Source organism: Cajanus cajan, chromosome 11, assembly GCF_000230855.2.
Source record: "Cajanus cajan strain Asha chromosome 11, NIPB_CcT2T_4, whole genome shotgun sequence".
Classification (NCBI taxonomy): domain Eukaryota; kingdom Viridiplantae; phylum Streptophyta; class Magnoliopsida; order Fabales; family Fabaceae; genus Cajanus; species Cajanus cajan.
In genome coordinates this window covers 1,167,617-1,194,313 of record NC_138527.1, presented here as the reverse complement: position 1 = coordinate 1,194,313, position 26,697 = coordinate 1,167,617, and the positions used below count along the sequence as shown (strand labels likewise).

General features: G+C 29.3%; 4 protein-coding genes and 1 long non-coding RNA gene across 5 annotated transcripts; 1 reads left to right on the top strand and 4 right to left on the bottom strand.

Annotated features, from left to right (window-relative positions):
* Positions 1–1,224: 1,224 nt before the first annotated feature.
* Positions 1,225–3,460, bottom strand: LOC109787835 (uncharacterized). Its single transcript, XM_083066237.1, has one exon. It carries the CDS (start codon positions 2,540–2,542, stop codon positions 1,871–1,873), a length of 672 nt encoding a protein of 223 aa, XP_082922363.1. The 5' UTR covers positions 2,543–3,460; the 3' UTR covers positions 1,225–1,870.
* Positions 3,461–6,625: 3,165 nt separating this feature from the next.
* On the bottom strand, positions 6,626–8,246 carry LOC109787842 (nicotinamidase 2). The gene is made up of 2 exons (XM_029269117.2): positions 7,559–8,246; positions 6,626–7,098 (listed from the first exon to the last, which is right to left on the bottom strand). Exon 1 carries the CDS (start codon positions 8,209–8,211, stop codon positions 7,588–7,590), a length of 624 nt encoding a protein of 207 aa, XP_029124950.2. The 5' UTR covers positions 8,212–8,246; the 3' UTR covers positions 6,626–7,098; positions 7,559–7,587.
* Positions 8,247–8,940: 694 nt separating this feature from the next.
* LOC109787841 (thioredoxin-like protein YLS8) lies at positions 8,941–9,664 on the top strand. The gene is made up of 2 exons (XM_020346418.3): positions 8,941–9,108; positions 9,184–9,664. The coding sequence occupies exons 1-2, from the start codon at positions 8,989–8,991 to the stop codon at positions 9,490–9,492; spliced, it is 429 nt and encodes a 142-aa protein (XP_020202007.1). The 5' UTR covers positions 8,941–8,988; the 3' UTR covers positions 9,493–9,664.
* A 2,871-nt stretch (positions 9,665–12,535) lies between these two features.
* LOC109787845 (DNAJ heat shock N-terminal domain-containing protein) lies at positions 12,536–17,219 on the bottom strand. Its single transcript, XM_020346423.3, has 4 exons — positions 16,817–17,219; positions 15,527–15,783; positions 13,480–13,660; positions 12,536–13,363 (listed from the first exon to the last, which is right to left on the bottom strand). Exons 1-4 carry the CDS (start codon positions 17,186–17,188, stop codon positions 12,746–12,748), a joined length of 1,428 nt encoding a protein of 475 aa, XP_020202012.1. The 5' UTR covers positions 17,189–17,219; the 3' UTR covers positions 12,536–12,745.
* Positions 14,641–15,520, bottom strand: LOC145953001 (uncharacterized). Its single transcript, XR_014430509.1, has 2 exons — positions 15,346–15,520; positions 14,641–15,228 (listed from the first exon to the last, which is right to left on the bottom strand). It is a non-coding gene; the product is annotated as an uncharacterized LOC145953001 (long non-coding RNA).
* Positions 17,220–26,697: the final 9,478 nt, after the last annotated feature.

Below are 26,697 nucleotides of genomic sequence, written 5' to 3'. Positions count from 1 at the left end.
TTCAAAATCATATAGTTTAGTTTGATTTTTATATTGAAATTTCATTAAACTAAGTCAAGTACTTATTTGTAAATGTATATTTTTTTCAAATGTTTAGTACACGTGTACAAAATTGACACATAATATAAAAAAAATATTTTCTAAAATTATAAATTATTAAAAAATATTTTTCTTTTCAAACATACATTATCGAATTTAAAATTTTTTCATAAAATTATAAGCTATTAAACTGAATTTTAAAAATAAAAATTATGATTTATTTATTGCATTCAAAAATAATTTTTTAAAGTAACAAACTGTATATATAAAAAAAATATTTAATATGATAAATAAGATTGTATTAAAGAAATGTTTTTACTAAAATAATAAGATAAAAATTAATATTAAATACATTAAGTGGTTGATATTATTTTTAATATTTATATATTTTTAGTTTTTTTATGTGTGATTTTAAACAAATAATATAATATTAATATTTTAAGTTAATTTTTAAAACCGTAAAAGTCTCAATGAAAAAAGTTGATTTATTTTACAATGTAATAATGATTTTTTTTTTTACACAAAATAGTGTAATTTACCTTAACACTCCCATTTTTTTAGTAGAATTAACGAATTGCAATTTACTCTATTATTTAATGCATATTTCTCTACATCATTAACATATAATAATAATAATAATAACATGATAAAAAAAATTAAACTACTATTTTATTTCTTATCATTTTTCAAATTGTTGAGTCAATTTAGTGGTAAGTTTAAAATTATATACATAAAGTATTGTAATTAATTTTTGTTGTTATCATTACAATTTTTACTAATAAAAAAAATTACCATCACGCGCTGTTCACATGTTAATTCCCATTGCGATGACAAAAAAAGAATTGATAAGGCACATGGAGACATCCTGTTTCCAACCACTATTAGCTATAATTATATACACACAATTCCAATGTACCATAAAACCAATATCTGTTCTGTTGCCCAACATATACATTTTCAATTATTTTTCTTTCACATTAATTCCTCCTATTGTTGGATAACACAGCGTCAAAGAAATCCACTGCAGACAGCTAGACGCACGTGGTATTATGAAATTGATGACATCACATTTACTATATAAGTACAATAATTTTTTTTATAACACAATTTTGTAAGATTATGTTAAAATTTATCTCTCATTTTTAAGATAATTAGAGTTTATTCCATCGATTATTATTAATGTTAACCTTGAAGTTAGATAACCCGTAAATATTACAAACTTTCATGTTCAAAATGTTGGATCCAAAGAAGTTTGAAATGTGCACTCTCAACATTTATATAATCATGTCCTTAAGATATTATTTATAATTTATAACATATATAATGGTAATAACATGATTTGGTATATAAATTTTTGTAAATGATTTTACTCTTAAACTTTTAACTGATAAAAATAACATTAAGATTAATTATCTTTATAAACATAAAATCTTAAAGTTTGAGAATTAAACATAATATCAGTTTACTTAATAAATATTATAATTTTTAAATATTTTTATTTTAGCATTAAAAAGCAAACATGCAATTGGGTTAATTTGTTAATTGCTTTTATTTTAATTCCAACCTACATCATAAAAAAGGTAGCTTATCTTATCCACATATCCTGAAATCCCTCCAAACTTATTTTCAATTAGATTTTGAATCTGCAAAACTGTATAACTCTGAGGGTGGAATAGACAATAATGTTTAATTATACTGCAAATGTACAATACAGTTATTTGAAACAATGAAAGAATAAAGGGCATGGTTAAAAGCCTAAGAAAGTTTAAGAGAATGAATCTAAAGGGTTTGAGGTAGCTAGCTAGTTGAGTTGTGTTGAAAACCAAGTTTCCTATTTGGTAAGAATGTTAAGAAGCAAAACCCTTGTGTGGATCAAACGTCTGAACATGCACTCCAACTCCACCTCAAGATCTTCTATCGCCATCTGAACCCCTGATAGCCTTTTGTGCACACTTTGAAGCACCATGGCATCATAGATCACATCATCTGAATAACCATGCAAAAGCTTTGATGTGAAAGACCTTTTCCCTGACTTTGAATCCAACCATGGTGAGGAAACAAGGGACAAGAGTGATTCCACAATGCATATGCTTGTCATCCTCACTTCTCTCAGCACATCCACAACCAACACTAGTTTTTGTCCATTATTCATGGATACTGTTTGACCCTTCATGCCCTTGAGCCACTTCAAGCACTTCAATGTCTCTTTCTTCAATTTCTTCCTATAGCAGTTGTAGGCTGAGATTTTTTCCTCGATTCCTGGATCACCAATGCTTGCTCTACGCAAAGTGAATTGAAGCTCTTGAAGGTGCTCTTTCACTAGCAAAAGAACATCTTTTGAGATACCACACACCTCCAACATCCTCATTGATGACTCTGACACGTCATTGACCCATTTTTCTTCCCTTTCATGGACAAGAGCTTGTTGGACCAATGGAGAATGGAGAAGGGTATTTGCTGAATTGTGCAAGTCTTTAAGGGCAACAAAATCAAGGGGTGCCATAACTTATGTAAAACAAACTAAGGGTTTTGCACTGTGTGAGAGAAAATCAAGTCAATGCTAGAAAGCTAGTCCTTGGTATAGGCTCATATAGGTGATGGGGTGGTTTATATATATATATGGTAGTAAAGCATAAAAAAATATTCTAAATAGATCTAAGATTCAGATGAGGAAGCAAAAGTGAAGGTACGGAATTGGAATAGTTTGTCCAAAGGAACCTTCCCTAATGATAGTGGTTATAGGATAGTGTTGTTGAATATTAGAGCAATGATACAAAATACATGCACGAGAGGGGATGCACTCGTGCATGCCAACCTGTGTCCTGAGATATATTAAATGTAGCTACTTAAGAGCTGACAAAGTGTTGTTCAAACAAGAAGAAGCTTGAAACATTTTATATAAGGAATGTGACAATACTAAGATGTTAGATTAGAAAAAAAATGATTTGGTTTACTTGAGCATGGGTTGCTGACAACTGTGCTTTGTCTTTGTTTTGCAATTGTACGACATAGGATCTTGATGCTATCATCCACCTTTATCCTCAGATTGTACTTAGAAACTTCCCTAGTTTTAGAAAGGACAAAAGTTTCAGAATTCATACCGGACCTCATGATTCATACTTCATGCATAGCCGAAAACAGAGTTTGTTGTTCATACTTTGTAGGCCAAGCAAATTTTGGAAATTTAATATTACAAAATAGCCAAAGTATGGAACAAAAATTGATGGCAATCATTTAAGAGCTAGACCAAATTGAGTATCGATCAATTTAGACAATGTACAAATTGGGGTCCATACATTTTCCGCTATAATTACAGTTCTAAATTATATGGGGCTACGGGTTGCTATTTGTACCCTATATTTTGCTCTTAGCACCACCTGCCATTTTTTTTATAATGAAAATACCTTTCTTGTTTTCGTAATGTTAAATTATTAATATGGTGATCCGTGCTATCTAATATTTAAAATAAAATACATATAATCTTTTTTACCTTCAATTAAATGTGACAAATCATAAAATAAATATGTAAAATTTTAGTTAAATTTATGTATTTTTAGATAATTTTGAATTTTTTAAATTTATTTCAAATACATATGCATCTTTTATATTTTATGACAAACTTATTACTAATTTTTGTTTCAAATTATTTTTTGTATCAATGTGAAAACTAATTTTCATTATGTATTTAAGTTAGAAGATATTTCAAAAACTACTTTCCATATTATATTTGTTATACAATTGTTAAGATGGGCCTAATGAGACCGAAACATACCTTGAAATGTAAATAGTTGAAAGACTTTATTTCATGAGGTTAAGGTATTAGTATATGAGTTAATCATCTATACACTATCAGTATAAAGTTTTTTATACTAATAACTAATTATATTTTTTAATATTGTCATGTCGGTTGCTTATTTAATGAAATAATAATAAAATAAGCAACTTTAAAAGATATGATTGATTGTTAGTATAAATTTTTTTTACAATGACAGTGTATAGGTGATTAACTCTTAGAATATTTAGATTTTATTTAATTTTTTTTATTTTAATTAGTACGATACTTGTTTCTGTGCACAGATGACTCACTTTCTTTTGCACGTTTTATAAAAAATTTAATACATTATTAAAGAAATAAATGTTTGTGATTCTTATGAAATAATAAATATGTAAAGTCATGTCTATTTTTAATGAAAATATAACAATAAGATGAAAATCTTTGAGTAGGAGCAAACATGTTCTGAATTTGTGTATTAGAAAACAACATGATATCATGTAAAATTGGAGTAGTCATGGATGAAGTTTAAATTTAGTATATAATAAATAATAAACTTAATTTTTTTTATCCCTTAACTATCGTAGTTATACAATTTAATCATTATGATCAAAATTTATAACACATGATATGATGTAGTCATTGTAATCAGAATCGATGTTAATATAATAATATATGGAGATAAGGTTTCTTTTCATAATTCAACCTTTTATTTTGATGGTGTATTTTAAACTTGTCTTCTTATCTAGAGATGAAGATGTCATAATTAAAAAAACGGACTTATAAAATTTATATTACATTATATAATTTAGTCATTGTCATTGAAATTAATGTTAATATTTGAAGATGAAGTTTCCTTTCATAATTCAGCCTTTTTTATTTTGACAGTGTATTTATAACTTGTCCTCCAATTTGGAAGTAACATTCAACAAGTTTAAAAATAAAAAAATAATAATAATATGATTATAACTTATTATTGATACAATTGACATTATTTAAGTTAAATTATTTTAAATCATATACTTAAATTGTAATGAATTAAATTGGTTTATGTTACTTTCATCCCTTCATATACTATTATTCCATCGAACAGCCGAGGACAAGAAGGTAATAACCAAAGATGAAAGGAGTAAAAGCCGAAGGTTAAGAGCATTAGGATTGAGAATAAAATTCCTTTTGACCTCTATGCAAGTACATCTCTAGTTCAAAATTTGATTAATAATAACAATTTCCAAATTACCTAAATATTATTTATTTGAGTAACATTATTTATTTATTATGTTCGAAATGTTAATAATTCTATTATTCATACCAGTTTGCTTATGATGTCCTGTACATTGTCACTCTTTTTGCTTTTACTCTTTATATATATGTGAGCCTAGCATCTCATAAATCATTAAAACAAAAAGGTTTGATCACTCGCAATAAAACAAAAAGAGAAAAAAAAATTAAGAAGAAAATGATTCACTGATAGCAAATCTAGTAATTCTAATAGCTAAAAAACTTAATAAATATCACTACACTTAGCATTCAACTTTAATCATTAAATCAACTATTAAATATTCACTGTTGAATTGAACAAAATAAACTAAACTTAAAAGAATATTTTATTTGGGGTGATGTCTTATTTAAGTCTTATGAAATGTTAAGCTCAACTATTTGACTCAAAATTAACCGACCCTAAGCGTGTGGCTCAGCAGTAGGAGTTGATCCACACTTAAACAAGATTAAGGATTCGAATCTTGCCTTGTGTATGTAGCCGCGTTAAATCTTGGAGCCAGCTATCCCATCCTTTGAGGTGCCTCCAACGTAGCGAGGAGATTAATCACACCTATCGGAAGTGGATACTCCAGGAACAAGAAAAAAAAAACTCAAAATTAACCAAGTGTACACACGCATTGATCTGCTCATATCAAAACAAATTGGAAAAGTTTGTATTTATAAAGGTAATTAATTTTAATATTTTTTTATTTAAAAATTTAAAAATAAAATCATCTAAATTTTTTTTTATACACCTTATCATATTATCACCATTATATATATGTTATAAATAATAGATAATGTCTAACTTTCTTTGATCTGGCACTTTGTACATGAAAGTTTGTAATATTTACCGGTTATCTAACTTCAACGTTAACATTAGTAATAATAGTTGAAATAGACTCTAATTATCTTAAAAAAATGAGAGATAAATTTTAAATAATCTTAGAAAATTGTGTTATAAAAAAAATATTGTACTTATATAGTAAATGCCATGTCATTAATTTCATAATTCCACGTGCGTCTAGCTGTCTGTAGTGGATTTCTTTGACGCTATGTTATCCAACAATACGAGGAATTAATGTGAAAGAAAAATAATTGAAAATGTATATGTTGGGCAACAGAACAGATATTGGTTTTAAGGTACATCGGAATTATGTGTATATAATTATAGCTAATAGTGGTTGGAAACAGGATGTCTCCATGTGCCTTATCAATTCTTTTTTTCTGTCACACAGCGCAATGGGAATTAACATGTGAACAGCGCGTGATGGTAATTTTTTTTTATTAATTAGTAAAAATTGTAATGATAACAACAAAAATTAATTACAGTACTCTATGTAATGATAACAAATATAACATTATCTTTTCATTCACAAAAATCATTTTAATGGATCCTGTTCTTGGAGATATTTGAACTCACCAAAGACTTGTGATCAAATTTTTCTCTATAAATTTATAATTATATGGCTAAGCTTATATCAGATTACTAGAGAAACCAACACCATATAGTTCTTGCCCTGATTTCTGATAAAAACCCCTGTAGAGGCGATTTTATTTTTGGAAGAATAAGTTCCATCAGTATTGATCTTAACAAAAGTATCATGGGGGAGACGAAGAGATGAAGATTGATTGTTTTCTAACCACCTATGATGCTATGACTTTCTTAATGTTCTTGTTGGCTTGCCCCGGATATTTTTTATGTTCTTCTCCCTTTGGACCTTGAATTATCTGCATTTCAGTTGCTTGTATCGTTCTGTAATTTTCCAGAAATGTTGCAAACAATATTTCCAGTGGATGGATCATTAATTCCTTGTGAACTTATTTTCATCTTAAAAAAATAGGTATTATATTGACATGAAGGCAGCAAAAAGGTATTAAGTTATGGTAAAATTCTAGGCAGGTATGTACATACACATATATAACTAATCCTTCATTTGGTATCCTCATAAACACCATTAAGATTACCGTGATATTCGAGGCATGAATGAGTAGTAAAGTTATTGAATTTCTACTTGAAATCTGATCTGCAAGAAAAATAAGTAAAATTCAAATACATTACTGCAAGAAATTTCAATTCATTGATTATATAGTGGTTTCAAAATAGTACATAACTATCAGGTATACACTATTATGGGTGCCGTAAGAAATAAAATGTACATTAACAGTAACAGAAGACACCATAACATATTTCAGTATTATGTATGCAGCAATTAATTTAGCCTCATAGCTCTCCAAAGAATCACATCCTCTTACGCATTCTATCAAACAGTTTATGGACATAGTTAATTTGGTCAGTTTTAAGCGCAGACAGTAAAGCAAATCGAAAAACAGAATCAAACACGAAAACACATAAATAGCCAGACACAGAAGAGGGAATGTAAGATCCACATTTTTAAATCTAAGTGCATCAATATAGAGTGCCGTAGTCTCTATATATAGTGATAAACTAAGTGCTGCACATTACAACACGAGCTCTATACATACAAGTTTAGAAGTGTCTCTTAATAAGAAAATTAGTAGGGAGCAGAAAGGGCTTGTTTGAGGCTCTGACAATCGAGCAAGTAAGCAAAGCCATAAGCCAAGTTGTTGAGAGTGGCTTGATGCAGATGAGCATCAGAGGTGGCAGTGGCGTCGGTGGAGAAGAAAACCCTAAAGCCTCTGACAAAGGCCTCACGCGCAGTGGTCTCGCAGCAGAGGTTGGTCATGACGCCGCTCACAATCACCTCCTTCACGCCCATCGCCACCAGCCTCTCTTCCAACCCCGTCTTCCTGAACGCGCTGTAAGTGCTCTTCTCCACCACCACGTCACGCCCCACGCGCCCCAACCCCTCCATCAGTTCCGACTCCCACGTCCCGTCCATCACCACCTCGCCCGACCACCACTCCTCCAGCATGCCGTTGTCGCCGGACCCGGGGCAGCGGGGGTCGTGGCGGTGGCGCGTGAAGATCACGGGCATGGAGGCGCCGCGGCAGAGGGCGATCTTCGCGTTCACCTCCGCCAGGATCGGAGTGGCCATCGAGGAGAAGTAGTTCTGCATGTCGATCACTAACAGGGCGCATGTTTTCGGATCTGGGTTCCGCTTTCGGATCGTGTACGATGAAGAGGGTTTCAGAGAAGACGACATTTTTATGATCATGGAGGTTCATTCCTCTTCCCAAATTTTTTAAATATCCTATATTATTTTATTAAATAAACTTAAATATATTTTTAATCGGTAAAATTTAGAATAAATTTATTTTCTATTTTTTAAATTCAAATTATTATTTTTAATATTTTTTAATTTCAAAAAATTTTATTTTAATTTTTATATTTAAATTTTGTTAAAAATTTATTAAATATTATTATATAAAATTTAGTTATTGATATATCTATTAATAAAAATATTCTATTAAATGCAGTTAATATTATATAATTATCTTAATTTATCATTTTTATATATATTTTTTGATAACTTGAATAATTAAAATAATTTTTTTTTAAAATTATAAAAATTAAAATTAAAATTAAAATTTTAAATTGAAAGAAATTAAAATAAATTTATCTTAAATTTGAGTGATTAAATTTATTTATATTTATTAAATATAATAATATAAAAAATCATGTATATTTTAAATTTGTTGTGAATATTAAAAGAGTTAAGATACATAATATTTTTAATAATTATACATAAATATAATATTAAAAAATTATAAATAATTATTTAAATAAGATATAAAAAAAATTACACCTAAAAATATAATAATATATAAAAAATAAAGACAAAAAATGGTTAAATACTCCATAACATAAGCAAGAATACATTGGGCCATTGGTGATAAGGAAGAGGCAAAAGCCCAGCCCAACGTAGTTGTAACGCATTAAAATCCGAATCGATAGCAGAAACCCTAAGCGAAGAATCAGAATCGAAATCAAGATGTCGTACTTGTTGCCTCACTTGCACTCGGGATGGGCCGTGGATCAGGCAATCCTCGCCGAAGAGGAGCGTCTCGTCGTCATTCGGTTCGGCCACGATTGGGACGAGACCTGCATGCAGGTACTCAACAAACTTTTGATTTTGAATTTGAATTTGAGTTTGAGTTTGAATTTGAATTTGAATTTGATTTGTCAGATGGACGAGGTGCTGGCGTCGGTGGCGGAGACGATAAAGAACTTCGCGGTGATATACCTGGTGGACATAACGGAGGTGCCTGATTTCAACACCATGTACGAGCTCTACGACCCTTCCACGGTGATGTTCTTCTTCAGGAACAAGCACATCATGATCGATCTCGGCACCGGCAACAACAACAAGATCAATTGGGCTCTCAAGGACAAGCAGGAGTTCATCGACATCGTTGAAACTGTCTATCGTGGCGCCAGGAAGGGACGCGGTCTCGTCATCGCTCCCAAAGATTACTCCACCAAGTACCGCTACTGATTCGGATTCGGATATATGTATAATAAAACAATTTACTTGTGTTGGCTAATTGTATCATTGTTCCCATTTCGCCTCATTTTATATACGCACACTTTAAACCCTAACTTTGTGAATTTGGTATTGTCATCTGCTAAATTGTGAATTTGGTTTGAATAATTATTTAGTTTAATGACTTTGAGTGATACAGCACATAGGTGCTCTAATTTAATACTGCACGTCCCCTGATTTTTTGGGTTACCTCTTGATTGGAAACGTTGAGTGGCAGATTATAAGTTTATGAATCACTAGTTCATTAGTGTATTATCCACACTCTTGTAATAATGAACTTTGATTTTATTCGTCAAAAATTAAGACTTTTTTTCTTCTTTTCTTCCCGTGGTGTGGTGGAAACAAGTCGAATTCGCTTACTGCTTATTATTTGGTCTGGTGCCAAATTTGCCCATAAAGTAAGACAATAGAATGTTGGTGTGAATGTGTAGTGAAATGTTTAGTGTTAATGTTTGCATGACAGCAGAATGTTGGTGTGAATGTGTAGTAGTCAAATATTCGATGTTAATGTTCACATGACACCAGAATATTGATGTCAATCTGTAGTAAAATGTGAATCGTGTGACCGGGTTTAACCTGTATGTTGGTCTATGTTTATCATCAACTTGATTCAAGATTATGAGAAATGAATGAATTGGATTTAGGAAGCATGAACTCATTGGTTAATGGATAATGTAGTCAGCTCAGCTAATGATAACAGCTTATATCTTACTTTCACTGGCTGCAACAATGTTATTTGGTGCTCTAAATCTGCCCCCTTAATCGTATAAACTCTTGTTCTAGAGGAAACATAGTGTGGATGGCTAACTCTCTTCCTTCTTGACTCTTGAGGAAAGCTGTGGATGGCTAACTCGTGTTCAATGGACTGACCAGTGAAGCAATTCAATTGGCATTCAACAGTAAACACATGCATGAATACCAAACAGCTATTTAAAAGAAGAAAAGAAAAACACAAAAAGATTAATCACAGAGCATTAAAGTTCGGTAAATTTTAAAATGCAATCACTTTAAAGACTGATAAAAACAATTAGCAAGTAAATCTATAAATGACAAAAAAGTATCACAAGGGCCAGCCGTTACATTCTGCAATGATGGAACTCTGGTACAACAGTTGCAATTCGTAAATTCGTAAATTCGTATTGGGTTCAAGTCATTGTTTTTCTTTTATCCACATTCATTCTGACTGTTGCCAACTAAGAGAAGTCATTAATTAAGGTTGAAATCAAATAGTAACATTTTAGAAAATTCCATCAAGTCAAAAGTAAAACTCATGAATTTTCTTTGCTAATAAAAGGAGAATTTCAATATATCTTATTGCTTCATTATAAAGTTACAGTGCGAAAGCGTTTTTACAACGGTATCGTAATCGTAATGCAATTTAGCAATAAAATTTCAAAATACTACAACAGTGTGACAACCCTGTAGGACTCTTCCAGCTGCATCTCATTCCAGAATTTGCAAAAGGAAGGAGAAAGGCCAAAATCATCTAATTGACTGTAAATGGAAAAACTAGAAATCTGCAATGCTAACTGAAAAGGCAAATAATAACAAGGGGCCATTAATTTTGCAATAACCCTCTCTAGAGTGATGACAGAAATGGTATTGCTCAGTGCGCATAAAGACTTGTGGAGCATGGTCTTGGACGACAACGGATGCAGATGGCATTCAACCCTCCTCTGACTCTGCGCATCAGAATAGATATTAGAACCAAATAATGGCTTGTTTTGAAGAACTGAAATGCATACTCAATAAGGGAAGCATTAAGGTGGGTGCTTTGGTGTTTCAGGGCAATAAGCATTTGTCAGAATAAAAGAAATTGCCACTTAACTACCATTTATGCAATTTGGAAACCAATAGATACCAAGAAAATGATATAGAAAAATAGTTTCAACTTTCTGCTCAAACATTTTCCATATCATGTATTGCTTCCATGTTATTGTCCTTGTAAGCACCTAAAGGTGATCCATGGACAGAGAGAAGCATCTCACCAGGTTTGGGCAGCCTAAGTGTTTTTTGGGCGTCATCCAACCTCTGACTAGTCACCTGCAAATCGGATTTAGAGCCAAATTAAATTAAATTCAAAACTAATTTGGTGCAGTTGGCTTTTCTACCCCTTCATTTAGTCAGGGCAATATATCTGTTGGATGAAGATCAGACAACTTGGATCTTGAATAGATGTCTCAAGTCCGATTTACTGAGATTAAAATATAAGTCTTCTAACCTTCATCTAACAGTCCCAATAATGCATGGACGAGTTTACTCGGATGAATCCATATCCAATTAAAACTTGAAACTTAAAAGCCAACGGGATATACTTATTCCTTAGCAAAGCACACCAGAGTTCATGAAACAAATAAATAAATACAAAGAAGATACGAACCCCTGGAGTCTGAGGGCTTTCTTGCAGTGCTAACGTCTGAGTGTCAGATGGCTCCCCAAAAACCTATGAACAATAGACACTCGATTGAAAAAAAGCACCAAAAAAGGAAACAGAACCATTTAAATTGACGAATTCTTCAGATCATGTAACAAATAAGAATGGACGAACAAGAACAACACTATTGCAACCCTTGTGCAGTTACACCCTGATTTTGTCACAAAACTCGCATACTCTAAAGGTTAATAATGCTAGAGAAAGAAACATAAATATGTTCATTTTATGTCAGGATTCATTGTTTTTGAATAAATGATATCACATTGAACTTAGGACTTGTTTGGTAAATTTCTCAATTCTTAGAAGGAAAAAATTCTCTTATTTGTACAACCAACTAACTTTGATAGCTCAATACGCAAAGTTTAAACTTTGTGGCATGTTGCTTATTTGTGCTCAAGCATAACGTTGAAAGGTATGTGAAACATATAGTAATATTCAAAATAAAAGGATGGAAATGATGTATATATTCGTTCATCAAATATCCCGTGGCAAATATTCAAGGAAAGAGAACAAAGTCCCCTGTGAGACATCAAGTAGAATTTTCAATGTCCTTGGACCATATTGGGGGAAGTTGCAACAAAGTGGTAAATTTTAATCCCCAACAAGTATGGGTTAATGTTTCACACCTGAGGAAGAAGCTGATTCAGAGAATTGATCAAGTATGAATTATTACATCATCGCATGTTATTTATACTTTTATATACCTTACTGCTTATTACATGTATATATAACATCTTTGCTACCAAACTTTAAAGCTCCTAAAATGTACTTCTATCTATCTTTGTTTCCAATTATGGCCACAAGTTCTGTAACTGCCATTCCAATCACATACCATGTAGCTGCTGCCAGAATACTCTGCAACCAAGTACTGTTAACAATTTCCAGAGCTAAAGAACCACCCACATGTTGGTTCAACTCATGTGTTGACTCAGCTGCATGTATTTGAACTGAAACCACTGCAGTCAATGCAGTAACCATTGGCAATCCCCATCTAATAGGGCTATTATATGTTTCAGGATCTCTTTCATTTAGTTTTCTCTGTGCTGTGGTAGTAACTGAAGGCTTCTCAGGTAGGGTTGGAGCAGCCGTAGTTATAGTTGAAGGAGGGAGAGCATGAGTGGATGGAGTCCAATACTCGTCAGGATGAATGTTATTTAACGGGGTTTGACGTTTGGTCCTTGTCCTGTCTTTTACTTTCTTCCTTGCAACTGCATCTCTGAGCTTGCCAATATCTGGTTCAGGCAATCTATATACAACTCTTGTCATGCCTTTTTCAGATTTTGATGAACTACTACTTGCACTTGGTGATTGCCAGTATAGCCAATTGGAAATTGATCTTATTGCCTGCATTGCTGACATTCTTGATTCTTTTTGGAGGCCTGTTTCCTCCTGAAAGAGATTTTAACCAGTCAATCCATGAAGTAGAGAATGTTTGAGGAAAAAGTGATGACGTTTTCTTGTGATCATTCTTTCATTCAAAGTAGTTCCTTACAAGTCAAACTAACCTTAGAACACTTGGAAGCTTTTTCCTTTGCTTCTTGGAATCTAGTCTGAAACTTCTCCACATCTACAAATATGTTAGAGACACGAACACCAGCTGTATGACCTGCACCTACTCTTACGTTGCCACGTGGTTGCTTGGACATCAAGAACTCCAAAGCAGCAAGGTTGGACCTCTCAACAACCCTATTTTATTCAAAAACAAAAGAATGGTTACTCGCAAGAAATAAAATAAAAAAAGGGCAACCGTGATTTAAGAACTCCTATACAAAATATTTTTCATATTAGTCCTAAGTTACAATTCTTCCAAGATTAATGGTTATTCTTTAATACCTACATAAATTGACGAATCCTATCTAGATAATGTACTATTCTGAGCACAATGAATGCAACTCAGTGTTGTTTAGCTAAACCTCGCAACTGAGCATAATGAGAGCAGCAATTCTCCATTTTGAATAACAAACTATCCAGCAATTGCTAATTGCTCAACCCATCCTTTACTTAATATCAGTGATCCTATGGAATTACAAATTGGAAAGGGAAAAAGCAAATCTCTTGATTTATAAAATCAATTTAACTGTAGAGTTGATATTGAAAGTTGTAACTTCTTGAGTTGAAACAAGAAATTTATTTAATAATGAGAAGCAGCCTTCAGTAACTACCACAGGACAGAGAAATACAAAATGAAAGAGATCCTGAAACATATAATAGCCCTATTAGATGGGGATTACATATGGTTACTGCTCTGACTGCAGTGGTTTCAGTTCAAATACATGCAGCTGAGTCAACACATGTATGAGTCCAAAAAAAGTTCTTACTCCCAATTCACTAGAAACTGAAGTCAATTTATAAAGTTTCAAGCGCTCAGTTCCAACCAATTAAATCCAGGAAATCTTAGCCCGCCACAAATGATTGGCAAGCAGTTAACTAGATCAAGGGATCCAGCACTATATAAGCAGTAAGCTAAACAATTTGCTTTCTAAATTCCTAAACAATTGTTCGAAGCCTCTGTATAGCTATGCTGTAAATTGTTTAAAATTTCAAGATGTGTACGATCAAGAATACTTGTTAATAGGAGCATAGTAAACAGTTGGAAAACAATAAAGATGATAAAAAGCATCAGAAAAATGACCAAGACAAATATCCTTTTTGAAACAAATAAACAATTATCAACAACCAAAATACATTATACTTTATAAATGCATGTCAAAATGCTAGCATGTGAAATGTCAGATCCAATTTTCATCATCAATTGGGACACATCAAAAAAATCCTGATAAAAATATCTCTCTACAATATACAGACAAAAAGAAGATAAAACCCATCACATCATACAGCCCCTTTCTCATTCATAATATTTTCTCATCCTCTGATGCTATCCGCTGAAAAATTGCACAACCATTTCCTAGAAAAAATAATATATTCAGATAACAGATTGCCAACACCTAGACATATGTAGCGTAAACCCAAATTCTAGAACAAACCACCAGCTAATTAGATAACCCCTCTTCCACTCTCGCAGTTTGGTAAGAAGGGTTATCTATCAATCCTCTGAAGCTCTTTGCAACTCAACAAACAAAGATACTAGAAACACGTTAGTAGTTATTACAATTAGCAGCATTCAAATTGCAGGAGAGAACTGTAATGAGGCCTTCCATTGCTAGATTAGAACTTAAGGATGGTGCTAATGCATTTCTCTTTTGAAAGTGATGACATGTTAACAACCGAAGCCTGATTCCACTTGGTGAAATTGACTGCATGGGTCACAGGACACCAAAATGCTACATGGATCACATTACAACACAATGACATATTAAATGAAGAGAAAATTACTATATGATAGTAAAGCCTGAAGGCGTTCAACAATTTACCTCAAAATATGGCTGTATACTAAGTAACAAGAATATTGTAATATATCTACAAATCACAACAAATAAGGTAGTAATTATGTAACAATTAAGAAATAGTTATGATTATGATCCCATCTTGATCCTCTGAATTTCAGTTATTTGCAAAATAAGAAGCCAAATGCAGAATGGTATATAGACTTACGAAATGCAATTGACAGGACAAGATTCTATTGCCTCATCAATTTTGTGTGGGGAATCAGCCCACTGAGCAACAACCCTTGCTCTTCCATAAACTGATTCAATAGCAAAAGTCTTTTCTGCTAACAAAGCACATTTCAGGCAACCAACACATTTTATTTCATCAACAAATATCGCCCGCTGCTCACTTTCTGACCCACACCAAACCGAGTATATGGGTCTGCCGGTGAAGCCTTTGAATTCTGAACTCTTTGCTTGCTCCTGCACCACATCAACATTTTCAAATATAATCAAAACAAATTGACAATTAATTTCTCTTGAAACATTATGCAAAAATAGATTCACTTCCCAGTTCCAAAGCAAAATTTCATAACTTAGTGCTTTTCTCATTGTATTATTAAACAAGCAGTATATTCATCTCATGATCCAAATACTACCTCGTAATCAAGGACCAGAAACTAGACTAAGCCTCAATTTGGATTAACTTCTGAAAAAACACTTATAAGGAAAAAATAAAATGAATCAATCATGAGATGTAATTAACCATATGCACCTTCAACTTTTCATAAGATCACTCGTCTAACTTTTGTGCAAGCACTAACAAATTTAAGAGAAGCTAACATCTTTCCTTATAAAAGTCGTAAACTTCCACAATTAAAAAGCTGTCGTTAGAAGCTAATTCAAACTGGTCATAAAATTTGAATCGGCTAGAATTGGATGAATTAGATATACAATCTACATATTTTAATCAATGAAACTAGTAAGTTGAGTCTTTAAAATTCTAAAAAGAATATGATAAAATTAACTCTCTTTTTTTATTATAAGATTCTGATTATTTCAAGCAGCTCCTTTATTCACTGTATAAATATCTCTGTTCTGATTTAATAAAATTTGGGTTTTATCTTTTCATTCTCTCAAGTATAAATAGTCAGAATTTCTGTCCAGTAGACAATAGTTATGAATTTTAAAATAATTATTATAAGAATCAACAAACAGAGCATACATAGCAGTTCTGATTGAATGACAGCAAACATAGGTCAAACATCCTCATATAGCTCGTCTGGTCATACTCGTGATCTAATCTATGATCAGATCACTCATCACTCTATCATCGATTCGTGGACAAAAGCATCATAAGTCACATATAGATAGAGAGAGGCCTTGGAAATATTAATAAAAAATAGTGCATAGACTAGTTGAATTAGTGGGCAACCACATGATAAGTGATAATATGGATTGGGTGTATTGAATTTGAACAAGAAGAAAGCATTGAATTGAAGGAAAAGCAAGGTACCTTATCATAGGCAAGGCGTGCATTTGGGTCAGAGAGAATGGAATAAGCTTGATTTAGTATGATGGCCATGTCATGACCAGCAGGGCCAGCAATGTCAGGGTGGCAGCGTTTCTGAAGAGAGCGATATGCCACTTTCACTTGTGACTGATCACAGGAGCTGTCAATGCCCAGAAGCTCATACAAGTCAAAGTCTAACATTATTGATGATGATGATGATGATGATGATGCCTTGCATGTGAGGGTTGAAGTGGAGGCATTAGACTTTGATGGGTGAAATCTGAAGATGTGGGAAGGAAGGCATGCAGATGCAGTGGCCATGTTGGAATGAGTTAGAGAGGAAGAAGGTAAGGGAAGAGGATAAGACATCATCATAGCATGTATGGTACAGTTTCATCAATCATCACGTATACGCCTCCTATATAATGTCACCCACAACCAATGATAACGATACAAGATATTTTCCTTACTTTTCCTTAACACTGAAAACGATGCAAGATACTTATGCTCCTTCAACTATGTTACACTGTACTGTCAGGGAAACCGTGTAAGATTTAAATTTAAATTATATTTAATTTAATACTCCACCATGAATTAATAAAAAAATTAAAGGTATATAATATTGGGTACTTAATCCAAGGTATAAACGGCTAAGGAGTGAAATTTACATAAAATAATCAAAATTCTTATTTATGTAAGAGTAGTTATTGAAATAAAAGTTAGTATAGAAATTTGCCTCTACATATTTATCTAATTTATTAAAAAAATAATGATAGTGATTTTATTAATTAGCATAAAAAAAACAATTATCCATCAATAGTTGTTATTATAGAAGAAAATGTGTAATTATTAAAAGAGATATATGATTAAAATGACAAAAAGAAGTAAAAATAAAAATATTTTAAACAAATACAAATAAATGAGTCTTATGAAAAGTGAAAATTAAAAGGTGATTTTCCCTTTATGCATACTATAGATTATAGATATAAATATAGATAAAAATAAATAAATAAGTGATTACGTAGTATAGATGAAAATAAAAATACAATTACATAATAGTAAATGATTTGTATTTGGAGATTTAAGTTTTTAACATAGACATAGAGGTATAATGGTCTGAAAAAAAAGTGGAGATGTAAAGTAGTTACTACTTGATATCCCTTTTATATATAGTTTAAGTGGGTTGAGGTATTTTCATACCTATGTAAATTTTATTTAAATAAAAAAATTAAAATGTAAAAACTAGGAAAATGCACTTAGTTTGATACAAGTATTGTGGTAGTTATAATGCAAAGAGAGTTAGTTTGATTTAAATTTTTTTATTTACATATTGACAATGGTTTTATTTAAAGGAGAGTTTTAGTTATTAAAAGAGAAAGGGTTGGATTGACAAATAAAAGTATTGACAAATGAAAAAAGTTACATACACATGTTATTAGAAAAGTGAAATCCAAAAAATGTATTTCCTTTATTTTTTTTTTATATATATTATAGATTAAAGATTAGCGGGAAAGAGATATTTTGTGTCTCTCTATTTTAAAAAAATAAAAAATAAATAAAAAGGTGTAAAATAAAGATAAAGATTAGAGAATTTTTGTAAAAACATCCTAGTGGGTTAAAGATAAAATAAATAAAAACTAAGTAATAGAAGTATATTGATCTAATTGGTGTTATGATTAGTCTATTAATTTCAAGTTCTTGAATTTGATAAAAAAAATATTATTTTTTCTAATTTTTTAAAACATAACTCTTTGTAAAAACATCTTACAAATATATACAAAAAAGATGAAATCATTAGAGTTAGGTTAGTGGTGGAGAATTAGGGTAGTATGCACATAGTCCTATATACAAACTTTGTTATTGTCAATATAATTTCAATGAATAAAAAAAATATAAAAAATGTATTACCTTTATCCGTGTGTATACACACACACACACACACACATATATATATATATATATATATATATATATATATATATATATATATATATATATATATGAGTAAAATGGTAGATAGGAAATGACAATCCCAAGATTTTTGAGTAGAGAATCAATGACATGTTTATGATTTTTAGACCAACTACTAGTTTACTTAGTGGATAACCAAAGCTCAATAAGCATGTTCACCAAAGTAAAATTTTAATGATTGTAAAATGTGTCAAACTTGTATTATGAAAAATGCAAGCTCAAATCAAATTACAGACCATTTATGTCAATCTACAATGGAGTGAGTTCTTAATTAAAGAGAATAAAGAATGAATTTTACAAAACAAAAAAAAAAGTAGAGAAGAGAAAGAATAAAAATAAAATATAAAAAATAGTGGTAGAGTAATTATAGGTTAAAATAGTTTTAAAAAATTATGTACACTTAAAAAAAATATCTCTTTTATTATATACATGGATACAAAACTACATATAGATGTATAGATAAGATTGTTAACATTGTAATAATTATTTTAAAATTAATTAATTAATATAAAAAATTTATACTTACATTGTGATAAAAAAAATTTAAAAATATATAGAGATTTTATTTTTGAATTATAAGAAGTAAAAGGGAGGGGAGGAATAAAAAGATGTGGTAAATAATATAATTTTTTCCTTTGAACACAGTAATAAGAAATATTTAAAGATAGAAATACCGTTTGTGTAGATGTATAAATATGACTGTTGTCCGTGTTTAATCACAAATGACATATCTATAACATTATATAAAAGGGATACAAATTTATAACATTATATAAAAGGGATACAAATATAGATAATTGTCATTTGGTCTCCACTTTTATTTATTATCTTTTTACCCTTAATAATACAATCAACTATTTTGTCTCTATATATTATTTTGAAATCTTTTATTCTTCACCAAACACTCTTTTAACCACGTATTATTTAAGTAACCGTTACTTTTACTTATTTTAACCGCATACATCTAAGCAACTGTCTCATTCTCACAATCCCGTCTTTCTTACTTTCTCTCTTTTTTGTTAAAACAACTTCATATCACTGCAAAATCTATTCTCCATTTTACGGTACGTTTTCTTTATATTTGGTTTCCTTTAATTTTCGTTGTTGCTAATTGTAAAGTAGCATTCCATTTTTTCAACATCAAGTATTTATTTCCTTCATATTTTGTTTCCTTTGATTTTCAATGTTGCTTATTGTAAAGTAACATTCCATTTTTGATGACATATAAATTTAAAACTGTGTAATAAATTTAAAATACGATATCCGATACTGTTTGGTTTTTTTTCCCTTCCTTTTCCAAATACAGGAACTTTCGGTTATTATCCGGATTAAAAGTAAAACTCATTGCCGTTCAACAGAAACGCAATGGCAGGCATTTGACAATTAGTGAATTAGCAACATCAATTAAAGCAAGTTTTCGAAACGGTACTGCGTTTCTTGAAACACGGCACAACACATGCAATACATGGACAAGAAAAGTAAAAGTATGGAAAGAGAAGAGAAGATAATGTAAAGTAACATTCCATTTTTTTAAAAATGAGTGTTTTTTATATAAGATTCGTAACATGGAGACATGTCCAAAACAACAACAAAAATTTAATAGCGGTTTCAAAGTTTTTTGTTTTGTGATATTATTTCGAAGGTTTTGGTTTTGTGATATTATTTGTTTCCAGATTTGCGATTTCAGCGGATTTTGTTTTATTATTTCTTTTCAGATTTTTTCAACAATATTTTTTTAAATAAATTCTACATTAAATTATTAAAATTTAAAATCTAAAATCTAAAATTTAAAATTTAAAATTTAAAATTTATGTTTAAAATTTAAAATTTAAAATTTAAAATTTAAAATTTAAAATTTAAAATTTAAAATTTAAAATTTAAAATTTAAAATTTAAAATTTAAAATTTAAAATTTAAAATATAAAATTTAAAATTTAAAATTTAAAATTTAAAATTTAAAATTTAAAATTTACAATTTAAAATTTAAAATTTATTATTTACAAATTTAAATTTTAAATTTTATAATTTAAAATCTAAAGTTTAAAATTTTAAATTTTAAATTTAAAGATTAAAGTTTAAAATGTAAAATTTAATATCTAAAATCTAGAATTTAAAATTTAAATTTGTAATTTAGAATTTAGACTTTAAAATTTAAAATTTAAAATTTAAAATTAGGCATATACTTAAATTTATAAATCTATTAAGATAGTAAATTTACATGTGATTTTTTTATAACTTTAAAGGGAAAAAATGAATTCAGAAAATAGAGATATTTTAAATTCAAATTTTAAAATTCAAAAATTATAATTTAAAATCTAAAATTTAAAATTTAAAATCTAAAATTTAAAATCTAAAATCTAAAATCTAAAATCTAAAATCTAAAATCTAAAATCTAAAATCTAAAATCTAAAATTTAAAATTTAACTATTATTTTTAATTTTTTATTATAAAATTATTAGGATATCAATAGTATTTTTAAGTCTATTCACAATAGACATACCTCATTCAGTACCATTTTTTTTTTAGTAATTTATATTGTAATTAAATTACTTCTATATTTATTTCATGTTATTAGATTGTCTAGTAACCTATACTGGCTATATTGTCCAACATGGATACGTTAATTTTTATCATTAAAATATTTAATTTTATTATAATAATCATCTTTATTTTTATTATTTTAAATTAAAATATTAGGCTCTTCATTATTTTTATATAGTACTTCATTCTAAAAAAGTTTTAGTTTTAGAGCCTAGAATATCTAGATTTACATCATTTGAAAGAAAAATTATAAGATATTTAACAAAAATATTTATCAAGAATACTCTTTTGAGAATCAATATCAATTTTAATTATTTTTTTTTTCATTTTAAATGACAAGAAAGTTATTTTTTGTGCAATATGTTAAAATTCAAACAATTAGATAACAATTATTCATAAATTATAAAGAAATTGAAAGTTATTTTGTATAATATTAAAAGAAAAAAAATGAACAAAATATTGAATTTATCATATTATATTGTGTAAAATTATTTATACAATTATATGTCAAGAATGAATCCATTCAATCCGTGCGTTATTTTAAAAGTTAGAGATAAAATTCATGTAGAGGCACGAAGTGCCTCGACCCCGCTAGTTGAAAGATAATTAATTTGCATTTATTGAAATATAAATTTAGTAGGAGAACTGAAATGTACTCTTATTGATATTGTATTATGAATTAGAGGATTTTAGGTATTTTGTTTCTATAATAATTATAGACAAACGATATTAGAAAGTTGCGAGTAGTTATTATAATATAAAAAGTTTTTTTTTTCATATTTAAAAGATATAATGATCCACTAAAAAGTGGAGATAAAAAACGATTGTATATTCTAATATCTCCTTTATAATAGATATAAATATAATTTATTTCTAATTATTAAAATTGTTTTTAAAAACAATGTTACGGACTTTTTGCTTTAAAAAAATAGTTTTTGAAAATTATTTAATTTTTTTAAGTAATAGAAGAAATTAAAACACATTCTTCTTTATTTTTTTTTCAAGTCAAATATACACTTCAAGTTTTTTTTAAAAAAATGTGACTTATAGTTGTGATTTTTATTCCAAAACTCATTGCATATAAAGGTTTCGTTAGACTCTAATTATGTTGGTTCTGAAAAAAAAAAGTAAAAACAGATATTATATAAGAACAAGTCAAAAATGTAGAAATAAAAAAAAATCAACAAGAACATAAAACGTAAATGCAAGAAAAAATCCAATAGCAAACGAAAAAGATTAACTAAAGAGAACATAATAGATTTACATGGTTCAATCAATTTAATCTACATTCACGAGAGAGTAGATTCTACTATCAAAAAACAAGATCAAGTTTTTACAACAGAGCACTCTCTTACTCTTCTTAAAAACTCCTTGATTTCTCTAACTCGTTCTCAATTCCTCTCTTTGTAGTATCTTCTTTCAAAAAACACTTTCTCTCTTTGTGTCGTGCTCTTAGAAAGGATCCCAAAATATATATATATATATAGGAATCCAAAACACTAAGATTAAGTCTTATAAAATAGGATAAATTAAACTCATCAAACTAATAAAGACAAACCAAACTAATCAAATGAATGGGAGACAGATTTACATGGTTCAACCAATTTAATCTACATTCACGAGGGAGAGTATATTCTATTATCACAAAACAAGATCAAGTCTTTAAAACAGAGCAATCTCTTACTCTTCTAAAAAAACTCCTTGATTTCTCTAACCCGTTCCTCTATTCCTCCTCTCTTTGTATTATCTTTTCTCCAAAACCACATTTTCTCTCTTTGTGTTTAAACTCACCAAAAATTAGTTCGTAAGAGCATAAACCGTGCCTCGGGTGGGTCAAGTTGGCTAGAAACTGGCTCAACGAAGGCTGGGTAGACCAAAATATGGGTTAGAATGATGAATGAACGAATCTGGAGTTTTTCAATAATTTTCAAAAAAAATCAGCCAAAGTTAGTCGAAAATTTTAGGTTTGATTGATGAAATTTTTTTATTCAAAAGTTGCCACGGGAGAACACCACGCAGGCTTAGAATTGCCCACAGAGCGCTCTTAGAATGGATCCCAAAATAGATATATATAGGGATCTAAAAACACTAAGATTAAGTCTTATAAAATATGATAAATTAAACCCATCAAACTAATAAAGACAAACCGAATCAATCAAACGAATGGAAGACAGATTGAATGTGTAATCTGAACCAATTAGACGAATGGAGTCAAACTGACCCTATAAATGCCAATGTAATGAGAATAAGTCATACTTTTATACTAAACCAAAAGAAGTTAAGAGTAATATGGATAAAATTCTATGTTTAAATTTTATTTTCGTCATTGTAATTCAAAAATGTCTCATAGTTTCAAAAAAAAAATGTTGACTATCTATTTATCGAAAAATATAATGACGATCTATTTGGTTTGGTTGTTTTCTATTTTCATTTTTAAAGAAAATAGAAAATGTTATTGAAAATATGTTTGATTAAATTGTTAAAAGTATTTTTTGAAAAAATATTTTAAAAAATAAGTAAAAAGTATATGTAAACAAGAGTTATAATTTTATTGAGATAATATGTACAAGATTTTAAATTTAAACTTTTATGTCACCAATATAATTTTAAAGAATAAGAAAATCATAACTTATTATTTTTTACTCTTTTTTTTTCACATAATAGAACAATATTTATGAAGGCCAATTGCACTTGGGTGTCTCCCAGTTCTATGATTTTTCTTTTGTGCATACTATATAGTAAGAATAAATTAACAAATAAATTATATATATATATATACTAATATATATATACTAATATATATTAATATATACTAATATATAAAGGAGAAACATTTTTTTGTAAATACTTTGGTCTCCACTTTTCTTGACCATTATACCCTTTTATTTTAAAAAAATTATAAATTTTTTTTAAGAATTTGAAATTAATGAATCTATACTTATATATACTAATATATAAGGATACCAATTTTAATAATTACTTTTGATTTTCATTTTTACATGGACCATTTTATTCTTTGTTTATTTTTCAATAACTACCTTTTTTATGAGTAACTTCTCATTTTTTTTCTTTTAATACAATGCAGGCACGGAGTGCCTTTTTCCTGCTAGTATATATAAAAGACATATCACAGTTGTTACATAATTTCATTTTTTTGATTTTGCAATCATTTATACAATTTTAATATATTTATAATTATTAATTATTATATATTCTATCTGTAATAAGCACTTGTATACTGATAACAAATAAAAAATATTTTTTATATAATTATTAAAATAATTATCATAAAGATAATAATTTTTAATTATTATATATAATATAGACCTGTTTATTTGTTACAAATTTTTTTAAAGTAAAAGAATGCAATATTTTATGATTTTAGTAAATTATTCTATGCAGGTTGAGAACTTCTTTTTTTTTTTTTTTTTGAAATGTAGAAACATAGATATATTAATAAAAAAAATTATAAAGATATATTCTTATTATAAAAAAAATAGTTAAACCAAACAGAGAAAATAGAAAGTGAAAAGTTAAACCAAACATATTTTCTAAGTTTTGAAAATTTGAAAATGAAAATTATTTTCAGAAAATAAAAACTAAAAATGGAAATAGAACACATTAAACCAGACACACCTAATAGTTTAAAATGCCGTGTGTGTGTGACAGTAATAAAAAGGAAAAAATCAAAGAAAATTTTGCAATTATATCAATTTTGGATGCAGTGTGATACCGAACAGGAATGGACATAAATAACCAACCGGTCACATGACGGTTACAACCGGTTTGAATTTCTACAAAAAAATTGCTGTTTCACTTTTTTAACTGTTAATATAACGTTTGTCAACCATCATATACAACATTCTTGGATCCAACTAGTTCAAACAGCACACAATTTTCATTCAACCTTATTTTTTGGTTTTGTAGCATGCAAGTAAAAGGTAAAACGAATATCAACATGAAAAAGGAAAGGAAAAGAGTCTTTGGCATGTTGTGCATCAATTTAAACATAAAAGTTTACACTATGATATGATTGTGTGTTAATTCCCTCTTAAATGGCCTTCTTTGGTTATGGAAAGATGATGATGTCATGATGACCATATGGCATGGCAATGTATCCATCTATGTCACTTTCTGAGTTATTTGTTATGCTTTATATGGCGGTGGTAGGCAAATTGGGGAAAACACATGCATAATTTACTTTCTGTTGCAATGCCTGTTATGTGCATCAGAAGTCTAGAATATGTTGCATTTTTGCCTCTCAAAATTTGGTAGTGACAGTTTACATATAAAGGAAAATTTGATGTTGGAAATGCTTATGCCCTGGTTCCAAGTTGCAACACTTAATTGATGTTTTGCTTACGGTTTAGTTTCAATTCACTAAAAACTTGAAGATGCTTTTGATATTCTAATCCAAAGCACAAAGGCTTATTGCCAAGACTGTTGCTTTGTATACAATGTGTTATGCAAATATACACAACTTATGAAGGAATTCATACATTATTTGCTTATCTTCAAGAACATTGATTTACATTCGGTTGTCCCAAAAGCAAATTTTAGTAGGGAATTTTATTCTATTTTGTCATCATAGTTTCATCTCTTCATTTTTTTCTCGCGAAGAAACTACAGACTTCCTAGAAACACCTGATCAATTCTTGTGTATCATTGGCAACTAAGGCAAGCATCAAATAGTAAAGCCTGTTTTGAAGGCTCGATTTCTTTAAGATTTTCAAGATTATTTTGATTTGCTAGTGTAATGTTGGTTCCCTAACAAATCTCTAACTTTCCTTTTAAGGGGAAATGGTGTTTAAAGTAGTAGATGAGTGAGTATTAGTAAATTAAATGAGCTTTTACCTAAGGTGGTCATGGCCATTTTGAAGCAATAGGATTTTATTTTGTGCCATTATTACCTAGCAATTATTTAAAAAGTAATCCAGAATGAAAATAAAATGTTTCAAAATGTAGTGAAGTTCTTGCAAATTGATCAAGGGCACTCTTGTTTCACTATTTGTAGCTAATTCTACGCTAAACAAAGAAAGTCTATACATCATGATATTTTCTCAGCCATCTGAGTGATACAAAATAAGAATTATAATGATACTTTTATAACGTGTATACTCACTCATCTATTTAATATCTCCAATTTTCTTATGTTAGCTTCATTGTTGCAATCTGGTAAATTTGCATACTAATTAATGATTAATTGCCCAATAACTATAACTATTAAATATATATATATATATATATATATATATATATATATATATATATATACATTTTAGGTTGGAGGAAAAGCCTCCAAGGGTGGAAGTTGTTGTCTCTACAGAAGAATCAGATACTAGCAATGCTTGATACATAAAAGGATTAAATAAA